The sequence below is a fragment of the Meles meles genome, chromosome 20 (genome assembly GCF_922984935.1).
Source record: "Meles meles chromosome 20, mMelMel3.1 paternal haplotype, whole genome shotgun sequence".
Lineage (NCBI taxonomy): Eukaryota > Metazoa > Chordata > Mammalia > Carnivora > Mustelidae > Meles > Meles meles.
Genome location: NC_060085.1, coordinates 18,555,710 through 18,577,595, shown reverse-complemented (window position 1 = coordinate 18,577,595; position 21,886 = coordinate 18,555,710). Strand labels below are relative to the sequence as shown.

Below are 21,886 nucleotides of genomic sequence, written 5' to 3'. Positions count from 1 at the left end.
TCCTATGGCCCTCAGGAACCACCCTACCCTGGCCCCCATCCCAACAATGATGCGGACCCCTGATCCCCAGGTCCCTGGACCTAACGGGCCCTCTGCTCCTGGGGGGTGTCCCCAACCTCCCCGAGAACTTCCCCGTGTCACACAAGGACTTCATTGGCTGCATGAGGGACCTGTACATTGATGGCCGCCGAGTGGACATGGCAGGCTTTGTCGCGAACAACGGCACCATGGCAGGTAGTCCGTGCCCCCGTATTAGAGAGGGGGGTGGAGGGCTCCATGGAGTGATTCCACATCTGACCTTACCCTTGTTTCCTTTGTGGGCAAGCACTGTGTCAGAGCCTAGCCTTTAGGGCCCGCCTCCTTCCAACTCCACCCTGAGAGAACACAGGGCAGAAATCATGGCCACTTTTGGCCCCTCTGGACCCCCGTGTCCTGTCTAGCACTCGTGCCCCCCGCTCTCCCCCATGTTCTCACATCCTCCATGTACCTTCCTCTCCCAGGCTGCCAGGCCAAGCTGCACTTTTGTGACTCGGGCCCCTGTAAGAACAGCGGCTTCTGCTCAGAACGCTGGGGCGGCTTCAGCTGCGACTGCCCCGTGGGCTTCGGTGGCAAAGACTGTAGGCTCAGTGAGTGGGCAGCACGGGGCAAGAGGGGCCTGCAGGGTAAGGTCTGTTCCTGAGGTGGGGCCTGTGATCCTGCTCTTTTTATCCCCTCAGCCATGGCCCATCCCCATCATTTCCGAGGCAATGGCACACTGAGCTGGGACTTCGGAAATGACATGGCTGTGTCTGTGCCGTGGTACCTGGGCCTGGCATTTCGGACACGGGCGACGCAGGGGGTCCTGATGCAAGTGCAGGCTGGGCCACACAGCACGCTCCTCTGTCAGGTGTGTCTGTCCTCCTGGCCCCTCCCTCGACCCCCAACTCTCAACTTCAGATGCCGCCAGCAACACTCCTTTGGGTTTGAACCTGGTCATCTTGCATACTCTTACCAGGTGTCCTGACCGTATTTGACCCTGCTCTGGACCCTAGCCCTTGACCTTCCTTCCCACCATGATATCCTCTGCAGGTGCAGGGCCCCAGCATGTCTCTTCTCTGCTAGCTGCATGGATCCCCAACCCCTGACCCTGACGTCTGGCCCCTAACTTCCCTCTCAGCAACATGACATCCCCAGGCACAATCCCCTGTGTGCTAAATATAGCCTTGGCCCTGCGGTGCTGACATCTGAGCCCCCAGACCTCACCTCCTGACACTCCCAGCCCCAGCCCATCTTGGGCCCCTGACCCCAGGGTTGTGCTTCTCTATCTGCAGCTGGATCGGGGGTTGCTGTCCGTGACGGTGACCAGGGGTTCGGGCCGTGCTGCCCACCTCCTCCTGGACCAGGTGACTGTCAGTGATGGCCGGTGGCATGATCTGCGGCTGGAATTGCAGGAGGAGCCAGGGGGCCAGCGGGGCCATCATGTCCTCATGGTCTCATTGGACTTTAGCCTCTTTCAGGTCTGATTTCTGACTCTGCGGTAGTCCATTCTCAGTCTTCCCACCAGACCCCTCCCCAGTCCATTTCCTCTCAGTTCCCTCCACAGCACCGCACTCTCCCTGCAGTGCCCTCCTTATACCCTTGCTCGGAGCCTACCTTGCCAGCCAGGCTGCTCTGCTGCCAGGCCTGCTCATGTCAGAGAGGATATGCAGATTTCTGGTCTGGTCTTGGGGTACCTCTGCAGCCAGGATATTCCTGAGCTCTTGGAAACCCCCTTTGCTCCTTGCCCTGACCTCCCTAATTCAAAGCCATGAAATATCAGGGTTCTATTTGGGTCCAGGAGAGAGGCCTGTCTGGGCCCAGTTCTTGACCGAAACCTTGCTATTATGCATCCCTCGTGCTCCAGCCTGGTCCTCTGTACTCAGGGGCCGCTCATTCCCAGACCGTTCCCCTGGTCCAGAGGGACAGAGGATGGCTGTGCAGGGCTAGGACAAGGTCAAGACTGACTCTGGGGTAGGGCAGGGCAGGGCAGGGACCCATCAGGTGCCCCCACACCCCCAGTGCTGACTGTCCTCCTCCCCCAGGACACCATGGCAGTGGGGAGTGAACTGCAGGGTCTGAAAGTAAAGCGACTCCATGTGGGAGGCCTGCCCCCCAGCAGTGAAGAGGAGGTTCCTCAGGGTCTGGTTGGCTGTATCCAGGTGGGGGTCAGCATGGGAACATGGTATGGGCCATTAGGGTGAGTGGTCAGAGGTTAGGAGCGCCTTGGGACCTGAAAAGCTGCATCCACGTAGGGGTTGGCACAGGGAGGGATGTGACCCAGAGCCTCCACTGTTGGAGGTGAGGGTCTAGCTTAGATTATCAAGGGTCATTAGAGATCTGTGTCTGGAACAGCATGCTTAGGGGTCCCATGGGGGGGCTGAATTGGGGATGTTGGGGTCATCCCAACTGGGTCTTTTGGGGGGCCTGAGGGAGACTGCATGTCAGGGGTCATCAGATCAGGTGGCTGGCTCTGCAGGGACCGGGGTGCTTTGACATGGGTCTCACGCCTTGGTGGCTCTGTCTGCAGGGGGTGTGGCTCGGCTCCACGCCTTCGGGATCCCCAGCCCTGCTTCCACCCAGCCACCGAGTGAATGTGGAACCTGGTTGTGCCGTGACCAACGCCTGTGCATCTGGCCCCTGCCCACCCCATGCGGACTGCCGAGACCTCTGGCAGACCTTTTCTTGCACCTGCTGGCCAGGTGTGACTTGGGGGTAGAGTGATCCGGGAGGGAACCAGGGGCTCATGGTGAAGAGCCTGGAGGAGGCAGGTATGGGAAGAACGGGTGCCTCCTTCCACTCATGCTGTGGCCAGGTGTCCTAAGCTTGCTGACCCAACCTGCAGGTTACTATGGCCCAGGGTGTGTGGACGCCTGCCTCTTGAATCCCTGTCAGAATCAGGGGTCTTGCCGCCACCTTCCAGGAGCCCCCCATGGCTACACCTGTGATTGTGCAGGCGGCTATTTTGGGCACCACTGTGAGCACAGGTGAGGGGCTGGAGGCTGAGATGATGGAAAGACCTGGTGGGGCGTGGGGAGGGTCACTGAGACGTGGCGGCATCTCACCTGGCCCTCTCCCTCCAGGATGGACCAGCAGTGTCCACGGGGCTGGTGGGGGAGCCCAAGCTGTGGCCCCTGCAACTGCGACATTCACAAGGGCTTTGACCCCAACTGTAATAAGACAAATGGGCAGTGTCACTGCAAGGTATTCCTGGCCCCTGACCCCTGACCTTTGAACTTTTCTCCAGCCATGATCTGTGGTTCTTATCCAGCTTGTCATCTCTGCCACCCGACTCAAGCCCTAACCTCTTACCCTGTCCTATCACCTAACCGCCACCTCTTGTCCTTGACATCTGATCTCTCCCTTACGTTTCGTTTGAAGTCCAACCTTCCTTCCGGCCTGATTCCCCTGATTACCCCTGATTCCACTCATTCCCCAGGCCTGAGGCCCTGACCTTAAGCCCTGATCTCTGACCTCAGTTCCCTGATCCATTCTCAAACAGGAGTTCCACTACCGACCGCGGGGCAGTGACTCCTGCCTTCCATGTGACTGCTACCCGGTGGGCTCTACCTCGCGTTCATGTGCGCCCCACAGTGGGCAGTGCCCCTGTCGCCCAGGAGCCCTCGGCCGCCAGTGCAACAGCTGTGACAGTCCTTTCGCAGAGGTGACAGCCAGCGGCTGCCGAGGTGAGCGGGTTCCATGCAGTTCCACATAGAGAGGGCTGCCTCTGGCCCACTGCCACCAAGTCGCCCCCCACTCCCCGGCTTGGCTCCCAAGCTAGGGGCTCCGGAAGGTTTTTCCTAAAGGAGACCTCTGACAACCAGGGACCACATTTGCCCCACGTACTTCAGTGACTTGTCACAGAATCTGATAGGCCAGCTCCTTTAATAAGGTCAGCAGTGGAGTGGTGGGTGGTGGGTCCGCTGTGGGTGGTAGAGGACCGTGGGTGTGGCTGTCATTGGCCCCAGCCCCCGGCCGTCTGCCTCAGTGCCTCCTCTCTCCTTAGTGCTCTATGATGCCTGTCCCAAGTCCCTGAGATCTGGTGTGTGGTGGCCCCAGACCAAGTTTGGCATGTTGGCTTCAGTGCCTTGTCCTCGGGGGGCGCTGGGTGAGTACCTGGGTGGGCAGGGGCATCAGTGAGGGAGGGAGTAGGCCTGTCCTCTGACTGCTGGAGCTACTTCTTTTCCCGAGTTGGGTGGCCCTGCTCCTGCAAAGAAGTGGGAGTCGGGGAAGGGATCCTTGTGGGCGCCTCACTACCTCCTGGGGGCTCTGGGTCCCTCCCCATGCCCTCACTGAGCCTCCGTCTGTTTCTCTTGGCTTCTGGGCAGGATTGCGGGGTGCAGGTAAGGGGTACATGTTTGCTCAGGTGTGCTGCCCCCCCCCCCTGCCGGAGCTTTTGCAGACCCCTCCTGCTGCCTGAAATCCCTGCAGACCTATCCTCTGCTGCCTGAGGTCTCTAAAAACTACTGTCAGCTGCTTGAAGCCCCTGGAGGCCCCTTCCCACTCTCTGAGGATGCGGGGGCCCTTTTCTGATGCCTGAGCTCCTCTCAGACCCCTCCCCACTTTCTGCAATCACTGCAGACCCCCCCTCAGTGCCTGGGGTCTTCAGGGCTTTTCCTGTTGTCTGAGGTCACGAAAGACCCCTCCCCTCCGTTTGAGGACCCTCTAGACTCCTCCCCACTGCCTAAGGGCCCCTCCCCACTGCCTGAGGTCCCCGCAGAACCCTCCCTGCTGCTTGAGGTCTTCACAGTGGCTGGACAGACATGGTCTGTGTTTGCATGCTCATGTGTGTGTCTCTCTGTGCCTGTGCACGTGTCTGTGAGTCCGTCTTGCAGGGGAGGGGGTTCTGTGTTTAAGTCAGGGTCCCTCTTGCTAGTGGCTATAAGCTCTGTTAAGGCCCACATCAGTTCTCATTCAACCCCCATCCCAGTCGCACAGACAGGGGGGAGAGGGCAGCAGAGTCCACCACCGGGGCAGTTAAAACTGGTGTGAGAACTGTCACCCCACCCTCACTTTGGTCACACAGTACCCCTGGAAAACCTGGTCCATATCAGCATGTCTGTGTGTGCGTACATGAGAGAGCACGTGTGTCTGTGTGTTTGTCCCGGTCCACATATCTACGTGTGTGCAGATGTGAGTGCTGGTACACGTGTGTGTGCTTGCCCTGGGCCACATGTCTGTGAACCTGGCCTGGCCTCTGCTTGTGTGTGTGTGTGTGTGTGTGTGAGAGAGAGAGAGAGAGAGAGAGAGAGATAGAGAGAGAGAGAGACGGAGAGAGAAAGAGAGACAGAGAAAGCCCTGGTGCTCAGCTTTATGTAACCAGTGGTTCACAATGGCCTACAGACCCCCTCTAGAATTAACAGACAGGCAGCTAGGACCTGCCTGGGCTGGGGGCTGGGGCTGCGGTGTCCAGGGGTCCAGCCACAGATGCCGATTATACCAGTCTCTGCCTTAGAACTCCCCCTGTGTTAGGGGATGGTGCTGTGCTCACCTCCTCAGTGAGGGTGTCCAGGCCCTGGGCCTGACAGGGTTCGTCTGCCCCTAGGTGTTGCCGTGCGGCTATGTGACGAGGACCAGGGCTGGCTGGAGCCTGACCTCTTCAACTGTACCTCCCCCGCCTTTCGAGAACTCAACCTGCTGGTGAGACTGCCCAGACCTGACCCTGCCCTCAGGACCTGCACTGGCCCTGGCTTGGCCTTGGCCTCCTCAGGCCTGTGCTGGGCCCTAAGGCCTCATGCCCCAGCCCTAGACCTCCTGGGCTTTTCCTGGTTTCCCTTTAATCTGGCCAAACCCCTCTTCCGGTGAAGCTTTTGAGAAAGGCCTAAGGGACCAGAGAGTGACCACGCCCATCTTTGTCCTGGCAGCTGGACGGCCTGGAGCTGAATAAGACAGCCCTGGACACAGTGGAGGCCAAGAAGCTGGCTCAGAGGCTGCGGGAGGTGACTGGCCACACAGACCACTACTTTAGCCAGGACGTCCGAGTCACCGCCCGACTGTTGGCCCACCTGCTGGCTTTCGAGAGCCACCAGCAGGGCTTCGGGCTGACAGCCACTCAGGATGCCCACTTCAATGAGGTAGGGCCGCGCCCTCTGCTCACCATCCCCGGGACCCCTGCTCAGTCCTCTCCTGACCCTGGGGAACTGAAAGCCCAGGCTGTCCCTCTTCCCTTGTCCTTTCCAGACCCAGCCCCTTGCCTGCTGGGGTCTGAGTGCCCGGCCAGACCCCTGAGGCCCCCCCTGCCCATCTTACACGTCCTCAGGCCGCTGAGCCCGTTCTCATCTCCCTCCTTCCAGAATCTGCTGTGGGCTGGCTCTGCGCTGCTCGCTCCGGAGACCGGAGACCTGTGGGCAGCCCTGGGGCAGCGGGTCCCCGGGGGCTCCCCAGGCAGCGCGGGGCTGGTGCAGCATCTGGAGGAGTACGCAGCCACCCTGGCCAGGAATATGGAGCTCACATACCTGAATCCCGTGGGGCTGGTGACGCCCAACATCAGTAGGTGGTGGCTAGCCTGATGGGGGGGGGAGGGGCAAGGACCTGGAAGCCTGAGGGGCTGGGGACATGGATGTCAACATCAGTGGCAGGAGGTTGTGCCCCCTCCCTCAGCACTTTGCAGGGACATGCTCTGTGCTGGTAGCCGTGAAGCGATGGCTTGTGGGACGTGGGTACGGGATGGGGATAGGAGGGTGTGGGGCCTTCAGCATGGGGAGGAGATCCTGGTTGGGTCTTACCTGTCTTCCTCCTGGGCAGTGCTCAGCATTGATCGCATGGAGCACCCCAGTCCCACCCGGGGGACCCGTCGCTACCCTCGTTACCATAGCAACCTTTTCCGGGGCCAGGATGCCTGGGACCCTCACACACACGTGCTGCTGCCTTCCCAGTCCCCACGGCCATCCCCGCCTGAAGGTGAGAGCCCTCAGCTGACCCCTGGCCCAGCTCCTGTTTCCCTGCCCATTTGCCAGACAGCATGTCGTCCTCCTGCCGGTCCCCCCACACCCACCCCCAGCCAGGCCTGCCCCATGTCAGACCCCTGCATGAGCCCCTCCCATGTCAACCCTCATAGCACTCTTACCTCGCCAGATTCTCTCCCTCACCCCTGATGATCTCTCCCAGTCCTTGACACTCAGGATCCAGCCCTGGGGATGACATTCTGCTCCTCGCATCTCCCAGTTCTGGGCCTTCAGGAAAGAGATTCCCAAGCTTGTTGCTGTGTTTGGTTGGTTCAGAGCTGGGTTTGTGGGTGCTTGGGGTCAGAGGCCACTGACGGTGCTTCCTCTCCCTCCCCTGGCAGCTCTGTCCACAAGCAGCAGCAGCATGGAAAACTCCACTACCTCAAGTGCGGCCCCTCCTCCAGCCCCCCTGGAGCCCGAGCCGGAGCCTGGGATCTCCATTGTGATCCTCCTCGTTTACCGCACCTTGGGGGGGCTGCTCCCTGCCCAGTTCCAGGCTGAGCGCCGGGGAGCCAGGTACCATGGGGAAGGCGTTATTTCTAGGCCCTTCACCCCTGAGCTTCCTGCAAGCTTCTACCCAGGCTAGCACCCCTTTCTTGGTGGGCAAATGAACAGGCTCACCATTGTCCTGAGACAGCTCCTGTGCCCAGCCCCTGGGAGCCTCGTCTGTGCCGGCTTCCCTGTGGTTCATGTCCGTGGGGTTGTGCACAGTGGCAGACAGACAGAGAGCCACAAGTGGGGGCGGTCACATAAAGCAGGGGTACAGGAACCAGGTGCAGACAGGCAAACTGGCTGACAGAGACCGGCAAACACAGGCTGGTGGGCAGAGGTCAGAGGTGGCTGGCAGGGAGGGCCTTTAAGGGAAACAGTCTGGAGCTGCTCAGGCTGCAGACCCCAGGGTGGGCAGTGGATCTGAAGCCCCTCGGGGGCAGAGAGCCTGCCAGTTGTGCGGAACTGTGGCAGCCCATCTAGGCCACCAGACTCAGGGTCTTGAAGTGGCCCAGAAAGAGCTTCTGCCCTGGGGCGTCCCGGACTCGGTCAGCCATGCCAACGGCGCGAAGACCGTGAGATGTAGGTACTTAGAGCTTGGGGAGGTCAGCGGTGTCCGAGCCCAGGTGGGTGTCTCCTCAGGCTCCCCCAGAACCCTGTTATGAACTCCCCGGTGGTCAGTGTGGCTGTGTTCCACCGACGCAACTTCCTAAGGGGTGTCCTGGAGTCCCCGATCAGCCTGGAGTTCCGCCTGCTGCAGACAGCGAATCGGAGCAAGGCCATCTGCGTGCAGTGGGACCCACCTGGCCCGTGAGGACCTCCACTCCGGGAGCCCTTGGTCCCCTGGTGGCCCCTGGAGCACCCTGCCTGTCCCCGGTGGCCTCCCACCCATGTCCCTGTGCACCCAGGCCCATGAGGAATGCTGCTCCCCAGCTTTGGCCCCACCCCCACCTCCCACCCCCACTAACTGTCACAAACCACCCCCACCCCGACCTCCACCTGGCCACGGGCAGTGCCCCAAGGGATGGTAGGTCTAACTGCCCTGTGGCTGCAGGGCGGAGCAGCACGGCATGTGGACAGCACGGGACTGCGAGCTGGTGCACAGGAACGGGTCTCACGCCCGATGTCGCTGCAGCCGGACGGGCACCTTCGGGGTCCTTATGGATGCCTCCCCCCGTGAGGTGGGACTGTGTTCCGGGTGCTGAGGAACGTGGACAGGCCAAAGGGCAGGGGTGTCCAACGCCCCAGCGACCGTCCCTGTCCCCACAGCGGCTGGAGGGTGACCTGGAGCTGCTGGCGGTGTTCACACATGTGGTCATGGCAGTGTCTGTGGCCGCGCTGCTGCTGACCGCCGCTGTCCTGCTGAGCCTGCGCAGCCTCAAGTCCAACATGCGTGGCATCCATGCCAATGTGGCAGCGGCCCTGGGCGTGGCCGAGCTCCTCTTCCTGCTGGGAATCCACAGGACCCACAACCAGGTGCAGGGTCAGGGCCAGGGGCTTGTGTCCTCATGCCCCCACCCAGCCCAGGAAGTCCTGGAGCTAAAGCTCAGGGTCAGAGGTCAGGGAGGCTCTGGTGGGGTCCGAGGCATGGGGTGAGGCGGAAGCGGTGCTAACGCCCTCCTCCCCCTGCCTTCAGCTGGTGTGCACGGCGGTTGCCATCCTCCTGCACTACTTCTTCCTCAGCACCTTCGCGTGGCTCCTCGTGCACGGCCTGCACCTCTACCGTATGCAGGTGGAGCCACGCAACGTGGACCGCGGCGCCATGCGCTTCTACCACGCCCTGGGCTGGGGCGTCCCCGCTGTGCTGCTGGGTGAGGGCCCCGTACCCCTGGCTTCTGCCACGCACTCCCCTTCCTGATCCTTACCCAACCTCAGTCCCCCATGCCGCGTGCTCTGCCCTCCCCAACTTCTCCCTGTGCATGAAAGGGACACCCGCTCTAGAACATATGCTTTCTGTCCTTCCTATCCTCCCTGACAGGCCTTGCTGTGGGCCTGGATCCTGAGGGCTATGGGAACCCTGACTTCTGCTGGATCTCCATCCACGAGCCCCTCATTTGGAGCTTTGCAGGCCCTGTCATCCTGGTCGTCGTGGTGAGTGGCTGCACACCCAGGTGTGCTGTGCCAGGTATCAGGGCACGGCCCCACAGCAGGTGTAGCAGTGTCCATGGAGGGGTGCCAGGTGACAGTCCGCAGCCTTGCAGGGCTCCACCCCAACTTCTGTCCTCTGCTCCCCTCATGCAGAGATGGGAGGTGTTGGGTCAAGAACTCGGCTGCCTCTTCCTGCGAACCTCCTTCTCCATTTATCAGTCCCTCCCTGGTTGCCTACCTCGGGCTTCCTCTGTGTCTAAGGACCTTTCTGTTTCTGATCTCCCGATTGTGTGTGTGTTTCTCCCTGGTTCTGCCTCTCCCTGTGTGGCTCAGTCTCTCTCTGTCCCTGTCTCTCTCTTTCTCTCACTGTCTCTGTCTCTCTCTGCCCCGCCCCTGCTCCACATGTCTGGCCGCGGGTCCAGATGAATGGGACCATGCTTCTCCTTGCTACCCGCACAACCTGCTCCACAGGGCAGAGGGAGGCCAAGAAGACCTCTGTGCTGTGAGTCAGCTGGCTGGGGAAGGTGGGGGGTCCTCTCCTGGGCAGGCTGGACTCGGGATTCTGGGCACAGGGACGCAGTCCTACCCGCCCTGGCCTGTGGTCCCTCTCTGGCGCCCCCATCACCCTCCAGCCCTGCATGTGCTTCTGCCCTCCTGTCTCTGCAGAGGCTCCCGTGGCCTGGGTGGCTCACTTGGCCCCCTACCCACTGCGTCACCCCCTGTCTTCCACATTTCTCTCATAGCACCCCTGTGTCCCTTCGTGGCTCCCTAAGTACCCTCCTGGTTCGTTCGGTGACCTCTCATCTCCCTTCGTGTTCTCCTGAAACTGCCACGTTCCTGTGGGATTGCCTGTCCTTCTATGTCCCCGTGTGTCCCCTACCTGAGCCCCGCGTGACGTCTGCATGTCCCTCATGTCCTCCTATGCTCCACAGCGGGAGCCTCCGCAGCTGCTTCCTGCTGCTTCTCCTGGTCAGTGCCTCCTGGCTCTTCGGCCTCCTGGCGGTCAACCACAGCGTCCTGGCCTTCCACTACCTCCACGCCGCGCTCTGCGGCCTCCAGGTAACCGGCACCCCGCCCCGCCCTGGGCCAGGTGGGGCTTCGGCCGGGTGGCCCCAACCCTGGGCGGGTCCTCAAGCCCTGGTCTAGGGCTGACTCCTGCTGGGTGGCTGATGATGGGCAGGCTGCCCATCCTGGGTTGACCTTCCCCAGCGCTGCGGCTCCTGGCGCACACTGACCTCCACCGACTTGGTCACTTGTGCCCCTCTGAGCCCTTGCTGCCTCCAAGACTCTCCCCGCCTCCCTTCCTGGGTCAGCCCTGGGCTCCTCACTCCCTCACACTAACTGGCAATAACTGGTCCCCCTTGCTGACCCGCAGTGACTTCTCCCAGCCCCGACTGCCCCCTCCCGAAGGCCCTCCTCTGACCTGTGACTCATTTCTGATCTCTCACTGACTTTCGCTAACCCCTCATTGACCCCACACGGACCCTCGCTGGCCCAGGGCCTGGCAGTGCTGCTGCTCTTCTGTGTCCTGAATGCAGATGCTCGGGCAGCCTGGACACCGGCCTGTCTGGGCAGGAAGGCAGCTCCCGAGGAAGCGAGGCCGGTGCCGGGCACGGTGAGGGGCTCTCGGGGCCGGGGAGTCGGGGCGGGGACCCCAGGCGGCCTCTGCCGAGCCGGCTCACACGCCTGTGGGCGCCCACCTCCTGCAGGGGCACGGGGCTTACAACAACACGGCCCTCTTTGAAGAGAGCGGCCTCATCCGCATCACCCTGGGCGCCTCCACTGTGTCCTCGGTGAGCAGCGCCCGCTCCGGCCGGACCCAGGACCAAGACAGCCAGCGGGGCCGCGGCTACCTCAGGTGAGCAGAGTGGCCTTCTTGGGCGGGGGCTCTACAGCTCAGACTGGTCCCACTCGACCAGAGGTGGGCGTTCCAGGTCCCGGGGTGGCGGCTCTGCCTGTCTTGGCACCTGGACCCAGACGCCTCTGGCCACACAGCCAGGGGTGCCTTCGGAGCCATTCCACAGCAGTTGGCCTGTGTGCGCACAGACACCCCAGCCTCCAAAGCACCCCATCACATCCCTCGTTGACGTGGGGTGTGGGCTGCTCCTGCATTTCCAGGGACAACGTCCTGGTCCGACACGGCTCAGCTGCTGACCACACTGACCACAGCCTCCAGGCTCATGCTGGCCCCACTGACCTGGACGTGGCTATGTTCCATCGAGATGCCGGTGGAGGTAGGGACCTGGGCCGGGGGTCGGAGGAGGCGGAGGATCTCTCCCCCATTTCTCTTTCTTGAGAGCAGCAGCTGACTGTGGTGGGGCGAGCTCCCTTCAGGTCACTGCCCCGGGGGACACCTGGTTCTCCTGCCAAGTCCCAGCCATTCTGCACTGACCCCCACTCCAGGCTTTACCTAGGTCCCCAGCCCCAGCTCCCTACTGTAGCCACCCCAAGACCTTCAGTCCCAGGATCTTTGCTGAACCCCAAGTTACTTGCCTTCCCGAGCCGCTGATGTGCCTTCCCTCTTCTGACCTTCCCAACTCCAGCCGCAGACTCTGACTCCGACAGTGACCTGTCTTTGGAGGAGGAGAGAAGTCTGTCCATCCCATCCTCGGAGAGCGAGGACAATGGCCGGACTCGTGGGCGTTTCCAGCGTCCACTCCGCCGTGCGGCCCAGAGTGAGAGGCTCCTCACTCACCCCAAAGGTGAGGGGATACTCTGACCCCATCGGTGACCAAGAGATAGCCCCTGTTCCACTTGGGTGTGACCCAGGGACACTGATATACTCTGAGGCTTCCTGGGACTGACCTACTGGGAACGTGGGGTCATCACCGGGCACCCACACACCTCTCCCCATCCAGCCTCCTAGCAGTTCTGCTGGCTAGAAACCTGGGAACGGCCCGGGTAACAAGGTCAAAGTCAGGGATTTTACGGGGTGACATGTCATTCCTCCAGCCCCTTTTCTTCCCTGAGGGTTCGGGTTCAAACTCGTTGGTTCTTCCAGGGTTCTTCTTGGCCCCTCAGCCACCAGGTTCCCCCACCCCTAGTGTCTGTCCACCTCTCGAGTGACAGGCTCACCTGTAATCCTCTCCATTGATTTCTGGGCGACGCCCACTCATTCCTACCTCTGCTCAGTCACAACAACCACGGTTTCATGAATCAGAGGGTCAGGCTTGGGGGAGTGGGGGCAGTAACAGTGGGGTCAACTCAGAGTCTCCTGTAACCTGCTCTGGCTCCCCAGATGTGGATGGCAATGATCTCCTGTCCTACTGGCCAGCCCTGGGGGAGTGCGAGGCCACTCCCTGTGCTCTGCAGACCTGGGGCTCCGAAAGGCGCCTGGGGCTGGACACCAGCAAGGACGCGGCCAACAACAACCAGCCGGACCTGGCTCTGACCAGTGGAGATGAAACCTCCCTGGGCCGGGCCCAGCGGCAGAGGAAAGGTACAATCCCTGACTTTGGCCGATAATTCAGGGACCTGAGAGAGAGCTTCTACCCCAACCCAGGGGATTCCTAACCCCTTTGACCCTGGCCTGCATTGCCAGGTCCTGGGGGCCGTCCCTCCTCTGATCTCAAGTAAGGGGGGTTGCCCTACTCGTGCACCATGGGGACAGACTCTGTCCTGCCAGAGGATTGCTGCTTCCCCACTCTGAGCTCTGTCTTCCACGACGGAATCCCTAGGGGCTGCCTCTGCCGCTCCCCAAAAGGTTTCTGCCCCCAGCCCCATGTCAGAGGGATTGCAGGGCCAGCTGCCTCCCTAGACCCAGGGAGTGTCTGCCCCCTGCCCCTCACCCATACCCTGGCTCCCATTTGTTTGTCGCGCAGGCATCCTAAAGAACCGACTGCAGTACCCACTGCTGCCCCAGACCCGAGGCGCTCCTGAGTTGTCCTGGTGCCGCGCAGCCACCCTGGGCCACCGCGCTGTGCCAGCCGCCTCCTATGGTCGCGTCTATGCCGGAGGGGCCACAGGCAGCCTTTCGCAGCCAGCCAGCCGCTACTCCTCTCGAGAACAGCTGGACCTGCTCCTCCGGCGGCAGCTGAGCCGTGAGCGACTGGAGGACGCCCCTGCCCCCATTCTTCGTCCCCTGAGTCGGCCGGGTTCCCAGGAACGCCTGGATGCCGGGCCAGGACGCCTGGAGCCCAGGGATCGGGGCAGTACCCTCCCACGGAGGCAGCCACCCAGGGACTACCCTGGGGCCAGGGCCGGCCGCTTCGGGTCACGAGATGCTCTGGACCCAGGGGCGCCCTGCGAGTGGTTGAACACGCTGCCCCTGCCCCACTGTGCCCGGGACCTTGACCCACAGCCCCCGCCTCTGCCCCTGTCTCCCCAGCGGCAACTCTCAAGGGACCCCCTCTTGCCATCCCGGCCCCTGGATTCTCTGTCCAGGAGATCGAACTCAGGGGAGCCACTGGACCATGTGCCTAGCCGGCACCCCTCACGAGAAGGCCTCGGGCCACCCCCACAGCTGCTCAGAGTTAGGGAGGACCCAGCCAGTGGCCCTAGCCACGGCCCCTCCACAGAGCAGCTGGACATTCTTTCTTCCATCCTGGCCTCCTTCAACTCCTCAGCTCTCTCCTCCTCTGTGCAGTCCTCCAGCACGCCCTCGGGCCCTCACACCACTGCCACGCCTTCTGCCACAGCCTCTGCGCTTGGGCCCTCCACACCACGCTCTGCCACGTCCCACAGCATCTCGGAGCTGTCTCCAGACTCAGAGTAAGCAGGGTGTGGCCACCTGCCCACACCCTCATCAGCTTAAGACACCCTCCGGGGACCCTGCCCTGTGCTTTGCCACAGAATGGGGGTGTGGGTTGGCAGTGTGGGCTAACCTAGGCTTGGTGCAGCCAGCGGGCCACAGGCAGGGAATGGTGGTGTGGTTAATAGGGACTCGCCAGGTGTCTGAGTGCTGCTAGCCTCCCTCCCCTGCACCTCCTGGGCTAGGAAAGTGAGGGAAATGCCTTCCAAAGGGCTTGAGCTAGTGGAGGGGGTGAGAGCAGGAGCCAAGGCCTAGAAGGAGGAGAAAACATGGTATAAAAAGGGACAAGGGGGGAAAGGAGGGATCATGGCTTGGGAGGCTTTGCCTAGGAGGTGGTAAGGGACAAGGAGGGGCCAGACGTGCCGGGTTGGGGGCATCTCATTCAGGCTGAAGCCCTAACCTTGAAAGTAAATCATTTACCTATGTATTTATTTAGTCAATGGTAAGTTCCTCCCACCTGTGGGCACTGTGAGGTGGAGCATACATTGGGACCTGGTGCATCTCTGGGGCCCACGTGCCATCTGGAGTGCAGGGAGCAGCAGCCATACCCAGAAAGCCACTGGATACACAGGAGTCGGAGAGGGAGTGGGGAGGCACCAGGGGTTGCCAGGCTTTGGAAGCCAAGAGAAGAGTTGAGTTTCAGGAAGGAGGAAGAGCTAGGTCAGGCTCTATGGAGGTCTGCAGTGTGAAAGGAGGCTTGGGGGGGTGGGCGGGGAGGGAACCCAGGAGTGGGGCAGGAGACCAATAGAACCCAAGGGGAGTCAGAGGAGGAGAAAGCAAGGAGGAGCAGGGAGCTTACGGCCTTATGGCAGGGACTCTGGAAGGGTGCTGGACGCAGGTCTGAGGGAGAGCTAGGAGTATTGCTTGGACCCAACTACAGCTAGGCTTGATGTTGGGCTGGTGGAGGGTTAGTTCCTGGGGGACTGTGTGGAGATTCGGGCTTTGGAGTCACTCTTGACCTCCCCAAGTCTCTGTTTCCATATCTGTAAAATGGGTCTGTAGTAACTAAGAGGTGGAGGTTTTTTGAGGCCAAATCTGTCAAGAGCTAACATAGTGTTTGTCCACAGCAGGTGCTCGCTGAGCGCCTAGAGAGAAGACAGGGGACCAGGGGGACTTGCTGATGGGTCTCAGGGTGCAGAAGGGGGTGAAGGGGTCTGAGAACCCCAGAATGGGTGTAAGGGGGCTGGGGAGTGAGAGGAAAAGGTGACGGGGTTGTGGGAGGAGGGAGATGGGGGAGGCCGAGAGGCCCCTGACTGAGTTCTTTCCCCAACCCCTTCTGACCATTGCATTCAACTCTACAGAGTTCCCAGAAGCGAGGGGCACTCCTGAGGGGCAGACTTCCGGACTAGGAACGGCTGAGGGCCATGGAGGATTTGAGCTAACAGAAGAGACTCCAGGAGTCGGGGGGCTGATCCCAAAGCAGCCTCCCACCCCAACCCCCACCCCCTGCTCTCCTGTTGTCACAGTGCTGAGATGCCTCGCTCTGTCCGTGAGCGTGTGAGCCTGTGTGCCTGTGTAACAGGTGCAGGGGGAGGGACCTGAAAGGAGGACTTTTATACGTTTTGTACCTTTGTAACCAGAGAGATATGCTTATGTTATTTTTCAGCTTTTCCGTCTCCCGGGGTTCTGAGGCTGGGCTGGGAGGGGGAAGGGGACAGAGGGTAAGAGGTGCAGAGTTTGGCCCCATTCGGGTCCCTGGCAAATCACACGCTCTTTCCTCTCATCTTACTGGGGTGAATTCAGAGACGAGGGGGACATAGCCCCCCGCCCGTTGATCTGAAGATTGTTAGGGCCCAAAGTACAGAATTGATCTTTGCTCTTTCTCAGATGCCCCAAGGGCCAAACTTCAGGGACTGGGGGTTGGTCTTGGAAACAGGGGTCCTCCGACCTCCTCATGGGGCTTTTGCTCATGCTGCCCCTCCCCGTGGGTGTGTGTGTTTCTTATGTGGAGTCCCTGCCACTTACTGCCTTATGACCTAGGACTGATGCTGTGGGGCGCTGCACGTGTCATGTTTACAGAGCAAGGCTTCCCTTTCTCCCGCACGGAGGGGCTCAGGCCTCTACTCAGACATTCCTGGAGAGGGTGGACCAGGGCGTCATTTGCCAGCCCCTGCTTCCGGCAAACGTTGTCTGTGGTCCCACTGGATTCCCTGACACTGCCCTGTGCTAGAATTTCTTCCTAGGGGTAGGGGGAGGCAGGGGAGCAAGGGGGAGCAGAAATAAGAGAGTTGAAGACACAGAATGTAGGTGCCACTGCCTCCCATGTTTACAGGACCCTCCCTGGCCCTAGGCACCTGGGATGCGGTAACTAGTTCTACCATATTCTATTCCTTTCTAAAGGGAAAAATGACTGTTAGGACCCTGTTCACAAAACTCTCTTTTATTACTTTGACATCCAGAACTAGGGACTTTTAGATTTTGTTACTTTGTTTACAGGTCAAGATTTAAAACATTTTTAAACTTTGTTTACAACTTAAAATTTTAAATTTTTACACTTTGCTTACAGTTGAAAATGTGGTCCCCCCCCACCCCTTTGTTTACAAGTAAAAGATTGAGAGGGCAGGAGAGGGGCTGGAGGACCCTGGACCTGGCCATCTTGAGGGGTTTCTAGCTCCTAGCTCTCCCAGGCCAAAGGTCAGCCCTGAGCCCCCTGTTGAACAGCAGACCCCGAAGGCCTCCAGAGTAGGCATCCCTTAATGGCTAGGAACCATGGGTTGTGCAGGGTTGTAGGGGGTCTGTGCAGACACCCCCCTTCCCCCACACATACTCCTGGGAGGCAGTTTCCAAGGAGATTAAAAGTTCTACTTTGCTGACTGGTGCCAAATCCTGCCAGCCAGGACTCCAGCTCTCCTTACCCAGAATGACCCCAGCCCTTGAAGGGTTGAGGGGCCCACTGTGGGGAGAGGGGGTTGTCCTTGCTATGTCCTAGCTTCTGTAGACGCCCCTCTCCGGGGGTCCCCTGCTCCAGCCCACTGGCCCCTTTCCCTGTCTGTGTAAATTGTTCCGTGAAGCCGCGCTCTGTTTTGGGATTAAACTTCTATAGAAAATGGTTATTGCCTCTTTCTCTTTGGGGGTGGGAGTGGGGTGGGTGGGGTAGAAGGGTGATTCAAACCAACCTGACCTTTGGGAGAAATCGGAGCGCTGCCCCATATTAAGCTATTTTTAGCTAATTTCATCTGACATTTGGAACAGGTTCCTATCTCTTTCACCCTTAATTCTGGACGGGTGCCGTGTCATCAGGGGCCTGAAGTATGAGCACAGGTGCTGGGAGTAAGGCGCCAGGGAAACCCTCTCTCCGCAAGGTGTCAGCACTATGACTTGGTCTTCAGGGCCTGCAATTCTAACCTGGCATTTGCCCTGGCCAGGGCTCCACCATCTCTGGGAACTGCCCTTGCCAACCCCTGAGCCCGTTAACAGCATTGACCCGTACTAGCCGCTCAGACTTGCAGCTGGCCGGGACATCGCCTTCCTTCCCCGCAAGCCTTTCGAGCGAGATGCCAGGTGTGCTGGAGGGAAACCTCTCGCAACCTCACTTCAGGTCTGGATGTACAGAGTTGAAGGGAGGCCTTGAGCACCTTCCGTGTCAGACATTGCCTGGTCTTAAGGGGACGCCCTGAGTGAGAGGCGAAAGAGGCCCCAGGGACCGGATACCCTAAAAAGAGCTAAGGCTGTGGTTACCAGCAGCATCCCCACGCAGCTTTCCCTCCCCATCCCGCGGGGACCCTCCGAGAGAAGCCAGGACTTGGTATCCGCCTTGTCATATTCAGGTACCGGGGGGCCGTGGCTTCCGCCAGCCGAGCGCGGATCCTTAGTCCCAGCTAAGTTCCGCCCAGCTCTGGGAGGAGGACTAGGCGAGCCAAGAGGGGTAGCGGAAACCAGGCCGCAGGGGAGGAAGGGGTTAAATTTTACGCCCCGGGGCTCGCACCGCCCCAGGAGCGTCCCTCAGGCCCCGCCCGAGCACGCTGATTGGCAAACCCTGCCCCGTCCTGTCCAGCGATTGGCCCCTCGGAGCACGCCGTAAGTCCGGGTCTCCCCTCCCGAACTGTAGCGGCCTCCCGCCGGGGCTCCGGGAGCAGCAGCCACCTGGCCCACAGCCTGCTGACCATGGGGCTGTCTGAAGCTGCTGGGTGAGTGCAGGGCTCAGTTCCGGTTCCCCGCGTCCATGTCCGCGAGCTGCCGCGTGGCCCCGGTGCGGGCGCCGGCTTGGGTTAGCTCGGAAGGGGTACCACTAAGTGCGGAGCAGGCATCCTCCCCCTGCGACGCCCTGGTTTGCAGCTTTGCGGATTTTCCGCAGGCGGTTGCCCCATGAAGCGGGGGATGGGGGCGGGAGTCCGCGCGACCCCCCGCCCCGGAGGGGTGTGCGGGAAGCCGCTAGAGCGCCGCCGGCGGGCTAGCCTCGGGCCGCGGGAGGCGGCTGAGTGTGGAGGAGCCCCGGCCCTGGAGGTGAGCCGCTGGGCGCGTTGGGGCCTGGAGGTCGCCGCAAGGAGCCCATAGCGGTGGCCCGAGCCCACCCAGCTGTACCACTGAGCGGGACTGAAGGGCCGGAGGTGCCCTTCCAGGGGGAGGGGCCCAGGATCGAGACCCCGCCCTCCCAGCACGTGGCCTGGGGAGTGGGGGAGCCCTTTAAGAAGACCTGAGTGACTCACGGAGGAGGGGCAAGGGGGCTCAAAGATCTCTGTGAGACGGCGGTGCCAAGAGTCTCTGAGGATCTGCCTTGCACCTACTCCACTCCCTTCTCCAGCCAGGACATCCAGGTTAGAAGTTCTTCCCAGGCGAGTTCCTACCCCTCGGGTGGGATCCTAACCCTAGGTCAGAGCCCACAGAACAGCACTTTCCTGAAAACTTTCCCAGCAGGGGAGAGTTCCCCCTCAGGGAAGACTCCTGCGCCGGGATCTATTCCCAGGTGAGAGCTTTCAGCCATTCCAGGTGGGAGCCTCAGCCAGGTAAGAGCTTCCCTTAGGCGAGAGTATCCTGCGGATGAGAACTTTCCTGGTTTTCCTGGCAGGTGAAAACTTTCCGGAGAAAGCTTCTCTCCTAGTATGAGCTTCTTCGAATGAGAACTCCCTCCCCAGAGATCGCTATTCCCAAGGGAGGTCCCCCTCTTCCCTCCCCTCTCCCCTTCAGGTGGGAGCCTCTGGGTGGATAAGAGATTCTCCAACACAGAACATACCTGGCTGGTGCAAACTTTCCTGTCGGGTGAGAGCTTTCCCTACGGGAGAAAGAGCCTGGTTGTAGGAGCTCTGGAGGGGAAATCTGCCCACTTCAGGTGGGGGCTTGCCTTTCTATGTGAGAGCCATCCCCTGGCTTTCCCAGATCAAGCTTGAATTTGTCTGTAGCCTGGACCCCCAGGCTGGAAGCCCAGGGGTAATCTTAGCCCCAGTACTTTCCTTCCCTTAGAGGGGAGCCACTCTAAAGAGGAACCTGGGGGCGCCTGGGTGGCTCAGTGGGTTAAAGCCTCTGCCTTCGACTCAGGTCATGATCCCAGGGTCCTGGGATCGAGCCCCTCATCGGGCTCTCTGCTCAGCAGGGAGCCTGCTTCCCCCTCTCTCTCTGCCTGCCTCTCTGCCTACTTGTGATCTCTGTCTGTCAAATAAATAAAATCCTTAAAAAAAAAAAAAAGAGGAACCTGACTGAAGAACCGGACCCCTGGTGGCTGGGTCCCTTCCTCCTGCAAGCTCTAAGACAGACAGCACTGAGCTCAGGGGGCAGCTGGATGGGGACTCAGCGACTGGACAGGGATTATCTGGGGGAGGGACTTGGGGCACAGTCAGGGGGACAGTTAGCCTGGGACAGGGACCGATAGAACACTCACAGGTGGGCAGCTCTGCCTGAGTCGGAGGTATGGATTGTATTCATCTTGCCATCTCTTCATAGGGGACTTTGGCCCAGTGAGAGACTTTTCCCAGCCAAAGTTCAGAGATTTTCTCTGGCTGGGCGTGGGTCCAGCTCTCAGCTACCTAGATCTTAAGGATTGGAAAAGTCAAGTGGGTGACTCTCTAATCCCAGGTGGAAGTGTGGAGGAGGTTGGGCCAGGGGTACACTCACTGTGACTCTGGTCTCGCCACCCCAGACGGAGGGACACACAGGCACTGTTGCCTGTGACACAGGCCATGGAGCTGAGGAATCGAGACTACCATGTGGAGCGGCCACTGATGAGCCAGCAACAGCTGGAGGAGCTGGGGCACCGGACCTCAGCCCCCAGGACCTACCAGTGGCGAACCTGGTTTCGGTAAGGCTGAGGGTGGGGGTCCGGGAGCCCTGGCAGGACCTCGGTAGGCCCTGTCCCCAATACCTACCATGTATCCACAGGTGCTCCCGTGCTCGGGCCCAAGCCCTTCTGTTCCAGTACCTCCCAGTTTTGTCCTGGCTACCCCGGTATCCCTTGCGTGACTGGCTCCTGGGCGACCTTTTGGCTGGCCTGAGTGTGGCCATTATGCAGCTCCCACAGGGTGAGCCCTACCTGACCCGGAGGCTGTACCCTGAGTCCTGGGTGGGGGTAATCTGCAATCCTTCAAGACCCCGGGCCAGAAGCCCTGTGTTCTCGTGCACCCTAATCTGAAGCTGTGAGCACTGCCCCTGGAACTGTGGCCCATGACCTAGGGTTGGGATTCCCTCATCCTTTTCAAGGCCCTGGGCTCCAAGCCTCCATTGCTACCATTCCATTTCCAGGCCTAGCCTATGCCCTCCTGGCTGGACTGCCCCCCGTGTTCGGCCTCTACAGCTCTTTCTATCCTGTCTTTGTCTACTTCCTGTTTGGCACTTCCCGGCACATCTCCGTGGGTGAGTGGAGCCAGACTCGGGCCTTGCAGGAGGATGTCCACCTTCCCCTGTGGAGGACAGGGGGAGGGAGGGCTGAGTGGGAGGGACAAGGGAACTTAGGAAAGGGGACAACATGGGTGCTGGGTCCATGGTCATTTCCAGGCAGGACTAGGCCTCTGACCGTGGGGCCACAGGTTCAGGAGAGCTCCAGCCCCTGGCTCCAAGAGGATGTGGGTGAGGCAGCTTGAAGGGTCCAGAACTCAGCAGAGTCCTGACCAGCCTGAGGCAGGCTGAGGCCCTTTCCCCATCTCACCTTCTGCAAGGGGTGTGATTCTGGGCTGATGGACACAGGTGGGGCAGGGTAGGCGATGCGGACCAACATTTCTAGCCACCCTCAAGAGTCCTTAAGTTCAGAGTTCATACTTGGCCATCAGCACAGCGTCTATCTGCCTGACGTAGCCTGAAGATACTTGTCTAGAACCAGCTGTCTCCTGACCTCTCCCCTTAAGGGCAGGGCTCCAGGGTAGGTCAGTGCCCTGTCCCCTTCAGACCCGCCCTGACCTACCCTTGCAGGCACCTTTGCTGTCATGTCTGTGATGGTGGGCAGTGTGACAGAATCCCTGGCCCCCGATGGGAACTTCCTGCAGGGTGTGAATGCCACCTTGGATGAGGGGGCCAGAGACCACTTCCGGGTGCAGCTGGCCTCCACGCTCAGCGTCCTGGTCGGCCTCTTCCAGGTGCAGAGCAGGCGGGAGAACATGACCCCCCCGACCCCTCCCTGCCCCTCCCATGCCAGTTCCCCTCAGTGTCTGCCCATCCCTGTCCTCCTCCTCCCCCTGGC

At 60.7% G+C, this 21,886-nt stretch overlaps 1 protein-coding gene across 13 annotated transcripts in view; it reads left to right on the top strand.

Moving 5' to 3' along the window:
* Positions 1-21,886, top strand: part of LOC123932383 (cadherin EGF LAG seven-pass G-type receptor 3) — a 37,216-nt gene that overhangs the window by 8,477 nt on the left and 6,853 nt on the right. For 2 of the 13 annotated variants that reach the window (XM_045990481.1, XM_045990483.1), the window contains exons 7-36: positions 71-234; positions 501-626; positions 717-886; positions 1,311-1,496; positions 2,061-2,177; positions 2,546-2,717; positions 2,861-3,002; positions 3,099-3,219; positions 3,518-3,701; positions 4,022-4,123; positions 4,344-4,358; positions 5,561-5,655; positions 5,880-6,089; positions 6,309-6,504; positions 6,760-6,915; positions 7,301-7,475; positions 8,091-8,258; positions 8,503-8,629; positions 8,718-8,924; positions 9,085-9,259; positions 9,427-9,539; positions 9,959-10,038; positions 10,469-10,595; positions 11,035-11,151; positions 11,246-11,394; positions 11,655-11,770; positions 12,080-12,238; positions 12,775-12,975; positions 13,358-14,246; positions 15,588-17,335. In XM_045990481.1, coding sequence (XP_045846437.1) covers positions 71-234; positions 501-626; positions 717-886; positions 1,311-1,496; positions 2,061-2,177; positions 2,546-2,717; positions 2,861-3,002; positions 3,099-3,219; positions 3,518-3,701; positions 4,022-4,123; positions 4,344-4,358; positions 5,561-5,655; positions 5,880-6,089; positions 6,309-6,504; positions 6,760-6,915; positions 7,301-7,475; positions 8,091-8,258; positions 8,503-8,629; positions 8,718-8,924; positions 9,085-9,259; positions 9,427-9,539; positions 9,959-10,038; positions 10,469-10,595; positions 11,035-11,151; positions 11,246-11,394; positions 11,655-11,770; positions 12,080-12,238; positions 12,775-12,975; positions 13,358-14,246; positions 15,588-15,615 — 4,987 coding nt within the window. In that variant the 3' untranslated portion in view covers positions 15,616-17,335. The other 11 variants (XR_006816435.1, XM_045990486.1, XM_045990493.1 and 8 more) reach the window with 10 other exon arrangements.